Here is a 21,629-nt window from a genome sequence, read left to right as displayed (position 1 = left end):
ATATGTGCATATTATTATTGTGTTTGTAGATGCATGTATTATTCATGACGTTAACTCTAATGTGCACTGTGACAGCTTTCGTGATCATCTTTATACAGAAGAGGCGATTCCTAGAATTCAGTGAGGTAGGCCCAGCAAACAGCTGTATTGTAACATTTGGGACATACAATTGAAATGTACTTTATTAAAGTACATTATTTCCTTCCTTTAAAGGAACATTCCAGGCAACCACAACATTATCCCTTAGGCCTATATGTTAGAAAAAAATTATCAAACACGAATCACATGGTATTATTTAAAACAAAATCATATTGACCATAAAAACAGCCGGCTCTCAACACACGATATTCAAAATTCCCGCCAGTGGCAATGACGTCATGGTTATTTATGCTCAATTGTCGTCAGCCTTCATTGTGTTACTGGGACTTCATTGCCACAGGCAATTTCAGTGCCAGGGAAATGTGAATATCACATGGTGAGAGACGGCTGTTTTTAAGGTCAATATGAGTTTGTTTTAAATAAAACCACATGATTCGTGCTTGATAATTAGTTTTCTAACATACCGTATAAGGTATAATTTTGTGATTCCGGAGTGTTCTTTTAAACTAACATAACCTGAAAAAGTTAAGGCTTTAGATGATGCTGTACTTGTGACGAAATCAGAGATTTTGAATAAAACAATGGAATATGTCATGTGATTATTACGATCGAAATATTAGTGGAAACCGTACGCGATGTTCATAATAATGTACATACATGGCGTGTGGGGAAGTCATAACACATCAAAAGGACCAACCTCAATCATGATTGACAGAGTGACATACATTGGCTATATATGTGCTGGTATCAATATAGCGATTATCTTTGGCCTCTTCTGAGTGCAGGCCCGTAGCCAGGATTTTTTGTGGGGGGTGTTGATTTTGAAAAAGTGGACTTTTTTCCAAGGGGGGGAGCAATGTGAAAATTGGACTTTCTTCCCCAAATTTAGACCTTTTTGACCAAAAAGCTTTTAAAAAAATCCAATTTTTTGGCTCGCTACGCTAGCAAATTTTTGGACTTTTTGTATACTTGCAAATTTGGGACACCTGGCTATGGGCTTGTCTGTGTAGGTCAAAATTAAAAGGGGACACAGTGGAAACTAACATTTTGTGGAAAAGATACAAAATTCTATTCTTATGGAAATGTTACAATGGGCCTATTGTTTTAATTGATGCAATTTTTTTCCTAACAGGACTTATCTGGCCTACTACGTTTTTTACATGCAGTTTTAGGCACAGTGGTTACTTGTTTGGTCATACTGAATCCTATCATGGCTGTGTTCAGACCACAGCCAGGTGAACCAAGGTAAGATGTTTTTCACCAGGGCGCTCCAGAATTGAGGAAAGTGTGTTGTGTGGGTGTGTGTATGTGGCGGGGGGGTGGGGGTGGGAGGTGGCAGAAACTAACAATATAGCTATTGCAGTACAACACCCAATGTGATCAGCAACATACATTGAAACCAGGCGCAAGGACGATGTACATTTTGTAAATTGTGTCCCGTATTTTAAGTTTTTTTTCCAGTATTTGGAGCCGGGTGAAAGCTTACTTTTATATATACATTATAGAAATTGTTGTGTACCTACCTAAAGGGTGAATGTGTACAGCGGCATAGCCAAGGGGGGCATCAGCTGCCCCCAGTGAGAAGTCTTGCCCCCTCCCCCCCCTTGTGGGATGCTGGCCACCCTGATATGTATGATTTTTAGCCCATTTTGGACCATTTTTGTCAAAGTTTGTCCCACTTAAAAGTTGTCTTGCCCCCTTTGCCCACCCTCTGAAAAGTGCTGGCTACACCACTGATGCATACAGTTATATGTCATAAGGTTTTGTTAATTTTGGTTCATTCATACAGGCGGTTTATATTCAATTGGGCACATTGGGGCGTTGGCACCACTGCACAACTGATTGGCTGTGAGTATAATCATGGTATTGGGCTATTGTAGGCCACATGTCAACGTTGTTGTACATGGGAAAACCCGGGGGAAAACGCGGTAAATCACACATTATTTTTGCTAAATTTAAATATATGGCCAATTTGTGTGTTAAGCTTTCTTAGCATATTTGTTGGCGATTTTCGGCGATTTTAGCTGATTGGTCAAGATTTGAAACAATTTTATAAAATTTACCTCAATTTGCTGTGGTTGATCAAAATTTAACGTGATTCATAGTGATCGGTCACAATTTAGTATCATTCCCCGCAATTTCCAGCAAATTGTCGGTTTTGGGCGATTTACTGTGTTTTCCCATGTGACATGGGGCCTTATTGTAGATTTCAAATGGAGTCACTCATTCAGGTAACCCCATTTGATGTGAAATCTACACACCCTGTGCAGGAGATTATGGTTATATCTTCCATAAGAGGGTACATGAATTTCAACTGGAACAATGAGTTGCAAGTACTTGGTGACTTACTGTAATTAAATCATATTGGAGTAGGCTCTAAGAATAGCCTGGCCTATCAGTATAGGGGGACATGCAGCCAAAAGGGCTCTATTTAACAGTTTTGTAGGACATGTTTCAAATGGACAAATCATATATCAAAATGTTTAGAAGAGTCTGTAGAATCTTTTCTGCCATGTTATAAAATTTGTAACCTGTGCGATTATGATTTGTTCACTTGAAACATCTGTCCTACGAAACCGTTAAATAGAGCCCTTGCAATGCGCGGATTAAAAACTTGACATGCCAGAAAAGATTCTACAGACTCTTCTGAACATTTTGATATTTTCTTAAAGGTGAACCTCATTGAAAATAAAGTTATATATCAATGGAAAGCTTATGATGTCAGGAAGCAGAAAAGAATATTTTTTATTTGCATAGCGTACCAGGCTAGACATAATCTCCATGCAAAGATTGGATATTGGCACCCCCCCTAAATTACAAAACGAAATTGTTCAAATTGGGCGCTTTCGTTGATGACGTCAGCCCAGGGACACACAGTTACTTCGGGTTTGATTGTAAACACAATGTCCGTGTATTACTGTGGCATGCATCGGGCCAATGCACTAATTCAGTCATTGTCAACTTACTTTACATGAAAAATATCTTCAATAAAATAAGAATAACATGAAGGAAATATCATGATCAAATTAAGAATGAAGTTCCTGAATAAAGTGTGTGGATTTAAAGATGGGAAAAGTGCTGGCGGGTGATTTGGGATAGGCCAAGCCATCCACGATATGCATAGGGAATATTACAGTAAAGCACGAAGAGCGAAGATTCGGCCAAGAACCGGAATGAAAACAGATTACAAAAAATAACTGCTAGTGCTACCAGTTCAGATCGTCACACCAAGTTGAGATGAACTTATCACAATGAGAAAATGAAGGAATAGAATAAGGTACATGTACAGGATTTTTAATTATTTCTTAGCTTTACATCCGGTCATGTATGATATGCGTTTTCGTATAGATACATACGGGATGAGCTCAGTGACTGACTGAGTCTCACTACGCCGAGTGTTCAGTATCCGCGACTGTACTGTACTTGCAGACAAAATGACCAATTTGATATTCACATTCTGATACTTCCAACTTATTGCTACTTCATCAGCAAAATTTATTCCTGTAAATGTTCCAAATATAAGGGAACGATTGATCAAATTTGCTGAAACACCCCATGAAACACAGAGGACGAAGCACCGAAGCGAGTCGCTGTGTTTGTGCATATCCGTCCCTGCACTTCAGCAGCAATTTACGCATCGACGTGTTCGGTAATCCATAAAACATGAATGTTTCACTTTTTCAGTACCGTACACTGATTGTACTATCATTAAAGAATCATGACACAAGCGACAATATTTTAATTTTATTCAGATTTCAGAATTCCATAAAATAACGGTCTACTAAGTCTAAATTGTATTTATTTCATAATAAAGTATCTATTTCTTTCAATCGTGATTGTGTGGAAAGAACGACGTATTACAAGTTAATGCGCTAAATATGAAAACCTTTATATGGGCTGGATTTGATGAAATCGGCGGTTTTTATTAATTTTGGATTACTGCAAGACGATATTTTTTTAATCAGACATTTTACAATGAATCAAGAATATATAGGGAATGTAACAAACAAGTATTTAATTTGTTATTCGATCATGTTTATTCAGTCCATGACATGAACGGTAGCAGCAAGCATTTGCGCATGGGATTGATCCCAGCGCGAAATTTAAACTCAATTATTACCCAGTTATACCCAGCCAGTTATGACTGATTTTGTCAAAAATTTACGGAAAATTTATGTGTTGACAATAATTCTATTATTTCTAATATATATAGAAGGAACCAGCAACTTGAAGATTCCTCTAATTTCAAGTTTTATTGTGAAAATCAGACTTGCCGGGCAGCTTGCAAAGTACAGGAAGCAAGTCTTGTTTACACGTTTCTGAGTAAGATCACGTGACTGCGAACCCTGAGCTTACGCCACGAGCATTCTCAAGGTCATAGACGATTGATTTGGGTGCTTTTTGGCGCCTTTAAAAAGACCAAAAATTCAATCATTTTTTAATTTTTCAGCTTTATTGGCCATCAAAAAAATCGGGAAAAATAATTTTTAATATCCTGACATCATAAGCTTTCCATTGATATATAACTTTATTTTCAATGAGGTTCACCTTTAACATGATTTGTTCATTTGAAACATCTGTCCAATGTCCCGGGAATTTCACAGAGTTAGCCCCTATACTGTATTGTCCATTTAAAACTTTTTTTCCTTGTTTTTCACTTTGCAGTGATCACCATTTGCTTAGGCGTCGGTTACAGATCAGCTAGGCCGCTCATTGCGGGTCTTCCTGAGTACCTGTTCTGGGTTGTTATCGTATTCTTGGCATATCACTTTGCTATTTGGCTGCTATTTCAAGTACAAAGTTGCATGGAACTTAGACAAGGTAAATGGGCCATTCCATTTAAAATCCACACTCCCCCTGTGGAAGAGTTTTGGAAATATCTTCCACAGGGGGAGTGTGGATTTTAAATGGAATGAACACATTAATAGCAGCTCTATACCCTCCCTCTGTAGACGATTCAGGTTGAATGTTTCTTAGATGGTGTATTAAATTCAAATGGAGCTGTCTAATGTGTTCATTCTATTTGAAATTCATACTCCCCCTGTGGCAGATATTTCCAAAATCTTCCACAGGGGGAGTGTGGATTTTAAATGGAATAGCCCGATGTGTATTAAAAATATTAAACATCTGAATGTGAATCAAATTGATGTGTCATTGTTGGTCAGGAAAAACCTCTTGTGTCATTGGCCCCTGAACATGTTTACAACAAAACCTCTTATCTAACCTCTTGGCAGTTTTGTTTTAAACATGTTCAAGGGCCATAAGTACATACTATACTGTAGGTTTTTCCTGCTCAACAACAGTTTGCTCTTCTTGCTTTGTCCGAACTTGAACATGACCTTAGCAAATATGTAAAAGGTGTCCATTATTACAATGTGGCTCTCATTAGTCCACTTTTAATAAAAGATAAAACCAAACTTTGTCCCTCTTTCAGACATTACAGAAGACATGTCACAAGAAAGTACTTCACAGATGGAGACTGAACAAGTTGAAGAACACTCTCGGAAACCCTTGGTAAGTTGTTGCAATTTGAACAATCATTTTTGGGCTTTTATCAGCGTAGTGGTATCATGGCTATGATTGAGTTATGTCTTCATTGGTTAGGGGCACGGTAGCGCAGCAGTCTAAGACTTTCGATTCATGAAAGCAAGGTAGCTTGAAGTTGAGGAAGATTAAGATCATGACTTCCATAGGGAATGTATGGATTTCAACTGAAATAACCCATTCTCATTTTTGAACACCCTATATTATTTTCTTGATTTAAAATATATACATCAATCAATATTTATATTCTCTCTTGATTTTTTTCAGGGATATTCTACCATGGTGGGTTTGCTGATAATATATTTCATTGGTGCACTCATTTCAACAGGGTTTCTCATATTTGCTATTGTAACTGTAAGAGTATCATCAAGCTGAAATAAATGATGTACAGGTTGGCAAATTATTATGTACATAATTGTCAGGGCTGGACTTTTCCACACACCCACGTACTTTTGATGTCGAACCTGTAATATTCTAAAAGCACTAGCCCGACTGGTGTGTGACATTCTGACCCTCATAGTTTTGGTAATTTGAATTTGTTATCATGGTAATGATATGGCATGCCATAGATATGTCCTACATGCCTTATCACATAAATAATACAGGGACTCGCACTTCATATTATTAACCAGTTGGTCCTTTTACCCATTTTGTACTTTAATTGAGTAACACTAAAATGTGACAAGCCATACTGGCTTGTGCCTCACAATGTTACTGAATAATTATAAAAGACGGTATTATACAATTTATTTTAAATTTAATATGAATATGAAAACAAATTAATTACCCTTTCATTGCGAGATAATCACTCAAAATCTATGCATTAACTGAGACAACAAAGAAACTCATTTTGTCTTAAGGAATCAGATAGCAATGTATAACACAATATGAAAAGCCAAAATTTTCAAATGATGGAAGGCTTTTCATCCCAGCTAAATACACTCTACATACATATCATTCGATTTAAAAAGTTACTTTGAGGACTTTTAAATGTCAAAAATATCAATTTTTAATCATTTGCCATAAAATTTGTATTATATCGCAGATTTCAAGAAAAAATATCAAAATTGTTTGATATCAGAAGGACATGCCTCGTATTCAGAATGCAATTCGATATGTCTGATGTGCTTTCATGTCCCACAAAAAAACTGTGCAAACGTTGCTATCCGAGCCCTTAATAGCCCATAATTTGTTGCCATTGTGACCCAGTGAATGAAAAAAATGCAGATTTAAAAGTTGCACCTAAACCAATTGCAAATGTTACTTTTGTTGTTAGGGTGCCTAGTCGTCACTCGACACCACGGGTCATAGATAATGTAATGGTACACTTTCTTGAGTAGCTTTTAAATGCAACTTTTAAATCGGCATCTTTTCAATTCAACAAGTCCCCATGGCTTCAAATTTTGAGCTACCCAGACAAATGAAATATCACAATTTGCGGAACTAAAATTGGTTTCTTTTTTGCGATTTCAGTTTTAAAATTTAATACATAGATTTTGAGTTTTTGTCTCTTAATAAAAAGGGTGATGTGTTTATGTATTTGTATTATTACACTATATATTTTGCAGTATATGCACTTTTGTTTTTTTGTTTAGTTTTTAGCATACTATTTCTTCTTTTTTTGCCACTTCTGTTTTAATACAAGGATACAGATATTGTAATTTGATGTTAATTTTTGTAAATATGTAACTTGTATATATAATGTATATATAATAAAGGCCTTCTTAATTGGACGTATCAAAAGGCATAATACAGGTATTCTAATAAAATGTGCAATAGACTTTGGGGCAATGATCTTAATAGGTCGGTACAGAGATTAGATCAAAAGAGGACCTACTCCGCCACAGGGCTATTCTGAGTCACTTCTATTTAATTTTAATCTCTTTGGTTCAATGTTCTATAGTCCATTTGGTTTCTCGAGAATGACGTCAGTGCATGCTCCAGTGTCGCAGATGCGTAGCAAGGTGACAAAAAGTGGGGTGTCCAAAGTTACGCAAAGCTGCAAAAAAGCTGCAAATAGTTCAAAACAGTGCAAAAATTGCACAATGTAAGGGGGGCACCCATGGGCGCTCTGCTTGCGACGTGCCTGGTGTGTAGTACCAAATCTCGAACATTGACTCAAAGAACTGGCATGTTTACACGAGCAATAGAAGGCTGTACATTTGTACACATGCTAAGTAACTCTCTCGAGGAAGCCAGATGACTATAGATTAAGATAGGTATGTCCAGAAAGAGATTAGAATCAAAGAGAATCGACTCCAACACCGAAATTCTGAGTCGCTTTGCCCGAATGTGCGAGTCCTGATGATATGGCTTTAGTTAGTTATTTTTTTGATGTCACTGTTTTGTCCGGTAATTTGACTAATCGTTAAATAAATTGTGTCAGATAAATGATTAAATGATTATTTAAAAACAATTCATTGGTTACCGTTTTATGTATCGATCTACTTTAGGACATTGCCCACAACGGTTAGTAGTAATGAGTTAGTAGTATGTAGGAAATGTGTGTGTGTATATAGGATATAGGCCTAATTCCATGAGTCGTCCGATGAAATAAGACTCAAACTTTGTAAAGGGATACAGGCCTAAACATTAATGGGCTATTCCAGTTGATATTCATACACCCCCTATGGAAGACATGACCTAATAATCTTCCACACACAGTGCAAATTTCAAATGGGGTTACCTGAATGGGCGACTCCATTTGAAATCTGCACCCCCCTGTGTGGGAGATTAAGTTCATGATTTCCATAGGGGATGAACATGTAAGGATTTTAACTGGAATAGCCCATTATCTCTGAACCTTGCCTGCTCTTATTATTATATTTAGAAGGTACTTTGTATAAAATCCAATATTAAAACTATGTGATGTGATCTGTGAAAACTCTTCACATGTCGCATTACCCCATTTTGTTTTTAAAAAAGTCTAAAACTAAGTATTTCTTTGGTTTTTCAATCCTTCTTTGCTCAAAACTTTGTCACAGGTACAAAATGAAAACCGTTCTAAATGTCCCATGTTTTTATCTACAAAACTCAAAAATGTCACAATGAGAATGAGTTTTCACAGATTACATCACATATAGCCATATTTCCTCATATTATATCGTTATGAATTCGGCAGACGGCCGAATCCAGATTCGGCTTTTGGTAAATTCATTTTACGCATGCATTACTTTTGAATTTGAGAATAAGCATATCAATTTTTTAACGTAGATCAGATGATAACGGCATAGTGAGTATTCAAATGAGGGCGGCATACAGGGTTAGCTAACGGTGACTCGCAGTACGGTCAAAGACAATAACTGTTAAAAAATCGATATGCTGCCCTCTATAGGTAAAGCACTGATCCCTTGTTCTCTAATTAAAAAGTAATGCATGCCTAAAGTGAATTTACCAAAAGCCGAATCCGGATTCGGCCGTCTGCCGAATTCATAACGATATGATCCACAACCCTCATCCCCACCACTGGAAACGTCTGGCTACATAATGCTTATGTACAAAATATTTCTTATAGATTAGTTTGTTATCACCAAATATGAATTACTTTCTGGTGTACCACAATGTAATTCAACACAGTGGCCTATGGAGCAGTGTAATGCATATAATAGGGATGACCAATGAACCATCAACTTGATTTGAACACTCCCATAGACATGCAGGGAGCTCAACTGTGCACTGCTTGCACAGACATTTCTAAATTGAGCTCATTCTTTTATTTTTCATAATTTTTCTGTAAAAATTAGAGATGTTAATGCCAATTATGTTTTATAACTATCCTGCAAATTACAGCATCATAACGTATTTGGTTTTTCTGTAAGTGTGAGTCAAAATTGGTCAATCGCCACAGTGCGCTTAATTGCCACTGGCCCAGTGGAGCACTGCTCAGAATGGCACAAAATATTCAGATGAAAAAGATCAGGTGAACACCTTGACCTACTGAGCTGTAATTTGGCAGAGTTGTTGTTATTACCTCTATCATACCCTCTGTAAAAAGGAAAAAAAAAAACGGACAAGTAGATCTCGAGTTAAAAATTAAATCACCAGCTTCCCTTTGGAATTTCCAAACACCTTTCGAATCATGTTAAATAGACACCTTTCTGAACATAAATGTGAAGTTTCATGCTCATTTGTTGTATTATTCACCTGATCTCAACCCTAAACATTTTCTTATATTTATACCATCTGCACTGACTTGTTGCTATACACGCACAGGAGCTGTACTTTTAAAATACGCGCCTAATCAATAATGAGTCTTTCACTCCATTGTTAAAGTACTGTGCTCTCTGTAGCATATGGAATGACCAGGCCCTGGATGTGATGGTTTTGTAGCACATTACAGTATTCATTCAAGCCTATCAAGGTCTGTTATTAGCCACTTGCTGAATGGCTGGGCATTATCAGCTATCAAAGAGATACCTTATGCTGCTGCCAATCACAATAGAGGTTAAACATTTTGTTAAAACCCCAGAAGTGATATCAGGATGAAGCTGTGCATGTTGGTACTTGATGGTTTGGATTCCTATATTGAAAATCCCTTGTAGTATATTAGTATTTTTCTTATGTGTAGTGTATATTGTTGTGGAAAAAAAGTTCACCTGGACTTTTGATTTTGTGCCACTTTGGCCATTATGGATGATTTTTGGCAAATGTTTTCTAAAAGCATGATTTCGTGCCTCGGTTTGAAGAAATACTTAATGCTATTGACTAGTAAAGTGCCATTTCATAAGAAACCCTTTGATACTTTCACAATATGCTTGTTTCATGTTTGCATATATATTAAAATAAAGAAATATAAAAAGGTAAATATATGCTTATACCAATTTTGCTCACATTGCTATATTTAGACTTTGTCAATTTATTTCGCTCCAATGACCGGTCAGAATGGGAAACTTTGAAAATTCATAATTCAAAAGTTTTTGACCGATTTTGACCATTTAACCACCAAAATACTTCTGTTGATGAGTTCTTTCCAGAAAACAATCTTTTGTAGCAAAAGGGGCAACATGAAATTATGATGGTCATCCCTACATATAATCATACATAACTTGAAACCCAAAATTGGAATCAACTAAAATTTTGGGAATAAGCTTTTTTGTGGATATCTATTGAAACATGTCATAAAAAGAGGATGCTAGGATCACGAAATACTCCATTAATACTGCAAATTGACGGCTCAGCACAACACTGTCTCATCTCAATCTTTGCTGAAAATAAGATTGTGATACCAAAATAATCAGAAAATAATAGGATTTCAGGTGATAACAAAATCTTACATCAATTTCCAGCACCATTAAGGGTGGTCTTTACCCTGGAATTATGGAAACTTTTAGCCTCATAAATGCTAAATTGTTGGTCTAAAGTATATAAAAGTATATGAATACCTGAGTGGAAGAAGGAACTCCACCATTTTACAAAAATGAGTTAGACCTAGCAATTTATTGCCAGCAGACTGTTCTTCCTTATGTGTGAAAGAAGGGTCCAAAATCCACTCTCATAGTATTTCAAGTACATTTAAATCATGGTTTGCATGGAAGTAAGGCCCAACTCCATGGAGTTTTTTCTTAATATCTCAAAAACAGTTTTGATGGAGTTTGGCCCTTCTTCCGCTTAGGTATTCATATTTAGAATGGCCAAGACTTGGCAAATTTGTCTGCAATTTCAAATTTGGGCAAAAATGGGTGTGCGACATAACCAAAAAATCTTCAGTAAAATTTGTTTTTATTTATTTAGATATAAATATCTATGACTTTGGTTGAAATTTGGACAAAAATCAGTTTTTATGTTTTGTTTTCTTAAAAACTAAGCAATTTTCAACCATTTTTGGTGAAAGCTTCTCAGAGTTGGTCAAAGTTTTTTTCTTAAGAATTTTTTTGTAATGATGACCCCCCAAAAATGGTTTTGGGGAGACTTTTCTCCACAACTGAGCATTTCCGCCAAAATATGACTATAACATCCAGATGGATTCATCAAGTCTTTTCTAAATATGTATACTTTTATATACTTTAGACCAACAATTTAGCAGTTATGAGGCCCAAAGGTTTCCATAATTCTAGGGTTAAGAACACTCTTTCTTTTAATGCCATTTTCTGAAAATAGACGAGTCAGTGTTGCACTCTATATTAGAAACAAAATATTACTAAGTAAAATGATATAACCCTTAAAATAAGAAGACACAATGTAACGTAATATATATAATAAGTTCTTACTGAGGTGATATAACAATTCCTCAGTTGTAGCTTATTTATTCATTTTTTGCATAAATATGCACATATATTATGTTCAATTTACAGTGTTGTGATGTCATTTTATTCAAATTTATTAAAAAGCTGCATCGTTACTGTTAAACACTTTGTTTTTGGTTGTGCCCCAGCAAACACAATGAGCTAATCCATACACCTATGGAAGACATAACCTTAATCTGCCACTATAAGAGGATGTAGATTTCAAATGGACGAGTCATCCATTCAGGTAACCCCATTTGAAATAGACACTCTCTATGTGGGAGATTAAGGTCATGTCTTCCATACAGGGTGTATGAACTTCAAGTGGAATTGCCCACTGCTTTTGAAAACATTCGAGAAAAAAAAAAAAAAACCCCTTAAATGTTGAGTTATATAAAGGCTATTCACTTTGCACTTTTGCATACCTATATAACCATTTAATGTCATTGCCCCACCCCAGGATTAAACACTTCTGCCAAAATATGGAAGATTTGTATAAATGATCAGAATCGCTACAATTTTTCATCAGTGCAGCACTTAAATACACTTTTTGCTATGTGAATACAAGGCAGCCAATTATCAAGGCCCCTAAAATTAAAATACCATATTTGACCTAATGAAGCCCCCTCCCCTAATAAGTGCCCCCTACAAAATTGTTCAAGTAACACCTGTTAAAGCACTCCCTTTTTGATGTGCTAATGTGACACAACAGACTATTCCAGTTGAAATCCATACACCCCCTGTGGAAGACATGATCTTAATCTCCCACACAGGGGGTGTGAATTTCAAATGGGGTTACCTAAATGGGTGATTCCACTAGAAATCTACACCCCCTGTGTGGGAGAATAAGGTTTTGTCTTCCACAGGGGGTGTATGGATATCCAATGGAATATCCCAATTATGGGTCACAGTGTAACAACATAATCATGTAACATGCCATAACAATTCTTCTTCAAAATTAATTTTAAAAATATGTAAAACAAAATGTTCTATGTTAAGCTATTTAAAAAAATGTCCTTTAACCATGACCTTGATTGATTTTTGTTTTTCATTTTAAATTATCGGTTTCAGAATTCATATACCTACAATAACATTCAACGGTTTTGACATAACCATGATATATTGCACTTTGCTGAAGGAAAACAATTCTTCCTATCACAGAGATACCACTCAGTTTCACTCAAAAAACCTGAAACTGGTCAGAAAAACCTGAAAAAGCGCTTGAATGCAGGCCAAAAAAAACACAAACAGGCTGAAAATAAATAAAAACATGAGAATTTGGATTCACAAAAACCTAAAATCAGGTTAAAACCCGAAAAGTGCCATCTCTGCAGTATCAGTACAAATGTTTTTGTATGGGACAATTAGGCCAAAAAAAAAAAAGGTTTGTCTCAAAGCTCACGAGAAATTTAAAAACAAATGCTAAATGCAATTTTTTTTTTTTTTAATTCCGACTTTTTTCATAGTATTTTGAGAAAAAAGTCTGATTTTTGCCGATTTTTTCTGGAAAAACTATAAAAAAAAAAAAATTTTGAAATAAAAAAAATTCGCAAGATTTCTTTTTTTGTCAAATCGTATGATTTTACAAACGCTAGCAAGCTTTGAGACAAACTTTTCTTTTTTTTGCCTTATACCCAATGGGATAGGGACCATAATGCAGCTCATCTGTGCAGCAGTCTCTATTTTGACTTAATGTGACCGTCTACCACTAATGGGTGGTAAAGTCGGCAAGTTCACTTTTGAAATATTGGACATACAAATTCCAGGGTTGCCATAATCTCAGCTCGAAACGCCAGACAAAGAATCAAAAAAGTCATCAAAATTTTACTCTTAACCCATTGGTTTCTATGAGACAGTTAACTACTGGAAGTTGCGAAGAGCCAATGTTGAAAAGTCGCCCAATTTTGTTCTTAATCATTAGTGTCTATGGGACTGGAATTGTCAGATGTCGAGAGAAAATCATCAAAAGTCACCCAATTGGGCTACTAAATCATGGGTTTGGCAACCCTGACAAATTCTCCTCAAAATAACCTACAATGATATTGTTATGAATTCGGCAGATGGCCGAATCCGGATTCGGCTTTTGGTAAATTCATTTTATGCACGCATTACTTTTGAATTTGAGAACAAGGGATCAATACTTTACCTATAGAGGGCAGCGTATCGACTTTTTAACGGTTATCCTCGTTGACAGTACTGCGATGCACCGTTAGCTAACCCTGTATTCCGCCCTCTTTTGAATACTTACTAAGCTGTTATCATCTGATCTCCGTTAAAAATTGATATGCGTACATACGTACATATTACGTACAGCATGGATCCCTTGTTCTCAAATTCAAAAGTAATGCATGCGTAAAATGAATTTACCAAAAGCCGAATCCGGATTCCGCCGTCTGCCAAATTCATAACGATATATTCCATGTCTACAATATTTGTTATGAACGTATTAAATAACATATCAATAAACAGGTTGAGAAATCCTTTGTCTTCTATTGTTCATAGATACGTGCAATGGTCCGTATCTCAGAACTAATGTAGTTCTATCAACATTAATGCCCCATTGTGGTGGATGGTCACAAAACTTTAACAATTTTCCAAGCAAATTACCATGGATGTCTCATATTAATTTCCACAAGAGCCTAGAAATGGGAGAACATTTCAAATGATGTGACATGATCGGATATACTCGGACCAAAGTTGGAAATTTTGAAAATTGAATTATTACCATTTCTAAATTCCTCAGTATCCAAAATTGGGCTGTTCCATTTAAAATCCCTTCCACAGGATTTCAAATGGAATGAACACATTAGTAGCTGCATTTGAATTTCATACACCCTCTGGAGAGAAAGCTTCAACCTGAAGAGGGCGAGTTTCAAATGGAGCTGTCCAATGTGTTCATTCCATTTGAAATTCATACCCCACCTGTGGAGGATATTTCCAAAATCTTCCCAGGGGGAGTAGGGGTTTTCAATGGAATAGCCCATTTTGTATGTCTATCTTTGCCTCAATCTTGATTTTATTATTTCCGACTTTAGTCCGGCTGGATCAGATCGTGTTCCACATAAGCTACTAAATGGGTGCTATCATCATGTTTGTGGGACTATAAGTTTAAGGAACGAGTTATAAATAGGTGGAAAAGTTGTCAAATTCGGAAACCTTGTTCTATTTGGTCACTGCAGAACATCACTAAATTAATTGAAAATATTTATAAATATTTCAGTAAAAACTTTGTAAAACAATGTTGTATACATTGAAAACAACATTATATGGAGGAGTCAAGTCCAATCGTTCCGAAAAAGAGATGATCACACCAGCCTACAAACACAGGTTTGTCCCTTTCACCTTTTTTTAACCCCATGAGAACTACCTGCCGATTGGCCAAAAAGAAGTTTTCATTATCAATTGGACCAATCAGCAACATTGTTAGAATAATTTCACCACACAAAAAAATTGGGGTAAATTATTTGCAAAGCTCCAATCTGGTTGGTGATTAAAGTGAAGATATCATGTAATTGACCAATCACAGGTAATGTTAGATCGGCAGGTAGTGCTCATCAGGGGGTTAAGGTTGCAAAGAATATTGGAAATAAATAGTGCAGTTTTAATTTTTGAATCTGGAGTAAGGTAATACTTGGTACAGTTACTTTTTATAGTATATGTTATATACTTTACAAGTTAGTTTACATATTTATTTTATACATTTCCTTTTCTCTCTGTGGGTACCTGTTTCTAATTTGTTCGGCTCATAATTGTCAAGAATGAGACTCGTAAATTTGTGTATTGATATACAATGGTCGAAGCACTTACTGTACGCTAGTTGCATAATGTGTGACTGGCGCTTGCTTATGTGAATTTACTTATGTGAAGTTGTGACTTTAAACCAAATAATTTTCACCAATTATAAGCCAAACAAGTAGCAGCCATCAAAATTATAATACCCACTTGTCTGTTCACCAGAGACGATGAAAACAAGCATCATGCATCCAAAAACGGACTTGGAACTTGTTGCTGGACAATACTTGTATCAGGCCTGTAGCCAGGGTGGTGGTTATAGTGGGTACCATGTGATGCACTCCTCCTCAAATCAAATAAAAGGCCTTTTTAGCCAAAATGAACCTTTTGGTCATGATCATGTCTATTATGAAGCTGGAGTGAACTGAGCTAGTCCGTTACACTCCCCCTGTCTAAGATTTAGCTTGTACTTGAAATACTCATTCCAGTTGTGGAAGATATAGGTTAAGCCATATACAAAGGGGGTATGGGTTTCAAAATCATTAACTCTAGCCAATCCCATTTGATAAACATACTCCCCATGTAGAAGACAGAGTATGGCAGATATCAAATAGAGTAGCCAATTACCAACTTTAGTGCGACAGCATTTTATTCTTCTTTTCCTGTTCAACATTTCACCACACATTTTTTGATGGTTGTCAACCTTTTTTTCATGTTGGTACACTTTGGAAAACTGCTGAAGACACTGGCATTTCCCAACACTGCATGGTGGAGAGGGGGTGTCAGTCAGTTGTGTGTTCTTGACACAAAGCGTTCCAAGACTTATTTCCAAGATGTAGGTGTGTAAAATAAAATAGGCTACGAATAACTTTTATAATTTTTCAGTTTATTTTAAAAAGTCTTGGGGTAAGTTTAAACTTATGAATCCTCTAGAACACTTAAAGGAGAAACAGTACCACTGCAGGTACCCACAGCAGAGAGAAAGAATTTGGTTGTGTGTATGTTTGATGATAGTTTTTGTGTTTTACAACTTGGGATAACAAGATTATTTGACTAATAATGGTCGGCCATGTTTCAAAGTTTATGACCTTTGAGGCCTGAATACAGGCCTAAAAATTAAAAAAATTGGAAAAGAAAACTGAACACAATTACAATTTTTCAAAATGATGAAACAATGGTTATCATGGTTTACGAAATTACAAAGTCAGTGAGTGCAATTACACAACACATATCAAAATGACAGGGTGGTAACGAGTCACCAAAAATGGGCTCGAGTCAAGTCATTTGGCCTATTTTTTAGCTCAATTCAAGTCGCCTCATTTCACCTCGAGTCACAAGTCATGACTCGTTACAACTCTGCAATATGGTATTAATGTCCGTACAAAGTTGAGCATATGTCAGTGTATAATTAGAAGAGTTTAGATGTAATAAACCACCACGTTTCTTTATTTGAGATTTTGGTCAATATTACTGGTCAAATATAACGAAAATATATAATGAAAAATTTTATCATATTTCGAAAATTTTACCTTTTTTTATAATGTAAGGTTTCAATTTATAGCCAGTATTATACATGTTGGTAGCGATATCTCATTGCATTTCATGCATGGCGTTTATAGTCTGTATACCTTCCTCAAGTCAGTAAAATAAAATAGAATTTTAAGATTTTCTCAAAAACAGTTAATTTTTGCAAGAACCTGTTATGCTAGTTTGATTCCTTGCATCACTTTCTTTCTGAAAATGTATACTTTTATATACTTCTCATCAATGTATTTAAGAGATACAATAAAAAACAATATCTAAATTACTGACTTGAGAAAGGTATACAGACTACAGTGGTTTTTACATCTAAACTCTTCCATTGGGCCATTCCAGTTGAAATCCATACCCCTATGGAAGACATGACATTGCTCTTCAACAAATGGAGTGTGAAATTCAAATGGGATTACCTGAATGGGTGACTCCATTTGATATATACAACCTATCTGTGTGGAAGATTAAGGTCATGTCTTCCATAAGGGGTGTAAGAAATTTAACTGCAATAACCAAATTCATCAAGCAGGAGCATCTCGGCAGTATAAAAATTGTGTAACTGGTGACTGATCACATCTACAGAAGGCAAAGTTCACAGTAACATACACTCCATAGTTGTCTGTAATGTGCAAAGTATACAAGTGTGTTATTCCTCCAGGCATAAACCCCATGAGCACTACCTGCCGAATTATCAGCCTGTAAAAACAATTGTGATTGGTTCCAAAGAGTGCTTTATCATGTATTGAGCCAATCAGAGATGTGGTAAGAATAGTTGGTAGGCGGGAGGGAGGATTAAGGTTAAAAGTGCTTAATGATCTAAAACCTCCATTTTGATTGGTTAATTACACCATATAATCATCTGAATAACCAATTAGGGGCACTGTAAGAAACATGGTAGTGTTCATGGGGTTAGTAGTCCATTTACAAAATATGTGCATAGTATATAACATAGGGTCAATTTCAGCTCAGTAAATCCTGGACTTCCTGTTGCGCAGTCTTGGCCGGACTTGCCGTCCCGTTGCCGGATCTATCGGCATTGTTACTGATTACATCTATAAGTCCTGATGTTGGCACTGACCCTGAGGTCATTGGCCCTGAGGTATTTGAGGGTGGAGTTGTGATGGATGACGATGACACTGATGATGACGTTCGCACTTTTTCTGCTTGCTTGGCTATCCGTAACTGTAATGGTTTGTCGTATATCCAACATTCTCCGTCTTCGTGGAATTTCTGCGAAGGAAAATGATACATACATAATATTAAAATCATGTGATAATGAACCAATACAAAGAATATGTTGCGGTCCGCAGAGAGTGTGAATATCAAACATGGCTACCTAAATGAGTGATTCCATTTGAAATCAACACCCCTGTCATGTCTTCTATAGGGGTGTATGGCTTTCAACTGGAATAGCTGAACCTGTTACTAAAAGGAGCACAGTACAAGCAAACGGCCAAGAGCATGCAATCCCCCCAACAATCTGCAAGGAAGCATGTGCACACAGTGATAAACCTGGCTTTGCAGGAGTATACATGTACAATGTTCTTACACTCCCAAAAACTTGATGTCCAGTTTCACAAGAACCTGCACGTACGATATAATTTACACCTATTTTCCTGAAATAAGAAGTAATTACTTACAGGTTAAAAACTGCGTATCGGTTATTTGGAGGGTATTGTAGAAAATCTAACATTTTGCCTTTGGAACCGAGGAATATTCCGAGGTCCAAAGCAAAATGTTTAGATTTTTCACAATGTTTGACATATTACTGATGCAAAGTTATCAACCTCATTCATAACTGTCACTTTGATCTCTTCACTTAATAACACAATATTTTCCTCAAAAGTTTGTAAAAATAAACAATTTTTACATTTTCCCTTTCCAAAAATAGAACAGGCTAAAACAGGATGACAATAACAAAAGTGTGCATCACAATCACAAAATATGGCAGCCAGCGTGCAGTTTGTTTGACGTACATGGCGAGTGTGGAGGTTACTAATATTTACGCTGGAACAATTACGCATTTTGCGGTCAATTGTGAGATATTATATATGACCTGAATTTGTGTTCGCGTTTTTATAGATAATAAAAGCTATGATTGGATCATTGTCTATAGACGAATCCAACGAGCCAAGTGATGGTCAGAATTCAGTCTGCCATTACTGGGTCCCGTCTGCACCAAACTGGTGTTGTTACTGCCCAATTGGGTGGATAAATCTGCAAAAACATCGACATTGAATTGTATTGTGTTGTAAACTTTCATCATTCTTTTGTCTATGTGTAACACAGGTGATGGAATGCAGTTTACTATCCTCGCCAAGGCCACATCATTTCACATTTTAGGTGGAATAGACCTAAGGGGGGACCCAGTTATGGCTGCCATTGAGGTGTAGGAATGCGTGAAATTGGATTTGTCTATATTCTTGAGGTTAAGTTCACCACTTCAAAATAAGCTTAAAAGTGCACTCACACAACAACTTGTGTTATCAATATTTTTAACAGCTAAAGCTAAGAAAAAAAGTTTGTTTCCCATAGGCTGCGCACATTTTGTTTTGGGGCCAATTTTACCGCATTTTGATTGTGAGAAATCCAGAAAAAAATGAATGACAATGTTCAAAACATTTTTTTCTCATACATTTTGTTTGACAAGCAATATGAAATCTGATGAAAATCAATCCTATTATTTTCCTAAAACTTATTTTTATATCTAACCTACTCTGCACTAATTTGGCATTAAATATTTATGGATTTATTTTAACATGTCTCAAATCAGAACTGAAAAAAAAAATAATAATAAAAAAAAATGCACACTGCATTTTGGTCTTCCAATCATCTACGGAAACAAACTTTTTTTAGCCTAACATCCATTTCTTCCTACCTTAGTTTCCCAAGACGTGCCAGTCTGTTGCCTTTCTTTTGCCTCTCGTCTCTGCCTTTCCTCCAAGAAATGTTTGGCATCAGTCGCTTTTTCAATATCTTTTATCTTTAAGTTGGTTGTGACATCTCTCCATAACCTGCAAATGAAAATACAAACAAATACAAATTATGATATTTATTGCACATTCTTAGTCAGTGGCTGGTTTCTGCATGCCGTCTATCACAATGGTGTCATCTTTCAGGTCCTCGGAAATTAATGCAGAGGGTGGTATAAGGGTATGTACATAAATATTAACTCATACATACCTCCTCGATTCATATTCGTCTTGCTTCTCTGTAGGTCTGGCTTTTTTCTTGTTGATTTTCATGGCACCAGTATCTACAAATACCCTCTCCTCCGTCTGTGGAATCAAACATATAGACAGCTAAAATGATCAAACTGGTGCAAACGGAACACAGATTAAAGATTAACCAGTTAAAGCCATATTATAACATTTTCAAACAAAATAGATTAGTATTTCTTTGCCATAAAATGTTAGCTTTTACTGTCAGATATATCCCCTTTTATTTTTGAGCCGAACAACTAAGGCAAAGCAAAGAAAATTGAATTTACTACCAGCGCACATACATGCCAATACGCACTACTCCTTCGGTCATGTTGTGGTACGACCATTTGTTGTGTATATCACCGTCCCGCACGCCGTGTACGCTGTGTGTTATGAACATTGTGTATGCGTTCGACTAATAATTCCATCGTAATAATAAAGCGCCGGTTCCGGCGTTTTATTCAAAATCTCGGATTTTGACAAAACTACAGCACCTCATAGTCTTGATTTTTGCAGGGTATATTGGTTTAATAAAGTACAATTTAATCGTGTAAAAAAAGAATTTTAAAAATTCAGTGAGGGCGTCTTCCTCAGCAAATGTTATAATATGGCTTTAAACTGATAAACTGTTAACTGATTTACACAGTGGTGGTGGAAGCATTAAAATTTAGGTAGGAAGCCCATATTTTGCACCAAAATGAAGGTGAACTTTTACCATTTGATGTGCCAATGCGCTCAAAGCATGCAAATTGGCAGTTTTACCCTATTTTCACCCAAAACACACATTTATGATATGGGATATATCAAGTTTCACTGTTTGAGGTGAACGATCGCGGTTTTCCACTCACCATAGACACTAAATATTGCTTGAATTTTCCAAAATCAGCCAATTCAGCATTTAATCGATTCGGTACCCCCTCCAAGCATTCTCGGAAAGTCACAAATTTTAGCGCACTTAACATGCATTTCAACATAAATACCGTTTTAAATCCGAAGTTTTACTTGATTATACCTAAAATATTGGTATTTGTGCAAATTCGACCACTCGCCTGGCATCATGCTAGTGACTGATTAACCACTCGCCTTTAAATTTAGATGGCAAGGTCTGTGCTTTCAACCCCAAACATATATATAAGACCAATATATCAATATGTTGATGAATATGTCAGTTGTGGTTAAAGCAACCTGACCCTGCTATTGAATTTGACTTGAAACTTTTTTTCTTCACATCTTCTTTATGTGCTGTTTATTCCGTTATACGTTTAGTATGGGGCTTTTATTGAGAAACTACAGGTCT

General features: G+C 36.1%; 2 protein-coding genes across 2 annotated transcripts in view; one reads left to right on the top strand and one right to left on the bottom strand.

The window, feature by feature from the left end:
• The window catches only part of LOC140146029 (putative ferric-chelate reductase 1), a 32,887-nt gene extending 25,066 nt beyond the window's left edge, over positions 1-7,821 (top strand). Inside the window, exons 12-17 of the mRNA XM_072167769.1 lie at positions 30-125; positions 1,232-1,344; positions 1,889-1,947; positions 4,765-4,920; positions 5,534-5,613; positions 5,911-7,821. Of these exons, the coding sequence (XP_072023870.1) occupies positions 30-125; positions 1,232-1,344; positions 1,889-1,947; positions 4,765-4,920; positions 5,534-5,613; positions 5,911-6,018 (612 nt within the window). The 3' untranslated portion in view covers positions 6,019-7,821. The remainder of the gene's footprint in view (positions 1-29; positions 126-1,231; positions 1,345-1,888; positions 1,948-4,764; positions 4,921-5,533; positions 5,614-5,910) is intronic.
• Positions 7,822-13,459: 5,638 nt separating this feature from the next.
• Positions 13,460-21,629, bottom strand: part of LOC140146019 (oxysterol-binding protein-related protein 9-like) — an 83,452-nt gene continuing 75,282 nt past the window's right edge. The window contains 3 exon segments of the mRNA XM_072167758.1: positions 13,460-18,359; positions 20,008-20,143; positions 20,313-20,407. Coding sequence (XP_072023859.1) covers positions 18,090-18,359; positions 20,008-20,143; positions 20,313-20,407 — 501 coding nt within the window. The 3' untranslated portion in view covers positions 13,460-18,089.

Source organism: Amphiura filiformis, chromosome 2, assembly GCF_039555335.1.
Source record: "Amphiura filiformis chromosome 2, Afil_fr2py, whole genome shotgun sequence".
Lineage (NCBI taxonomy): Eukaryota > Metazoa > Echinodermata > Ophiuroidea > Amphilepidida > Amphiuridae > Amphiura > Amphiura filiformis.
The sequence above is the reverse complement of the archived record's forward strand: the minus strand, read 5'-3'. Positions and strand labels throughout refer to the sequence as shown.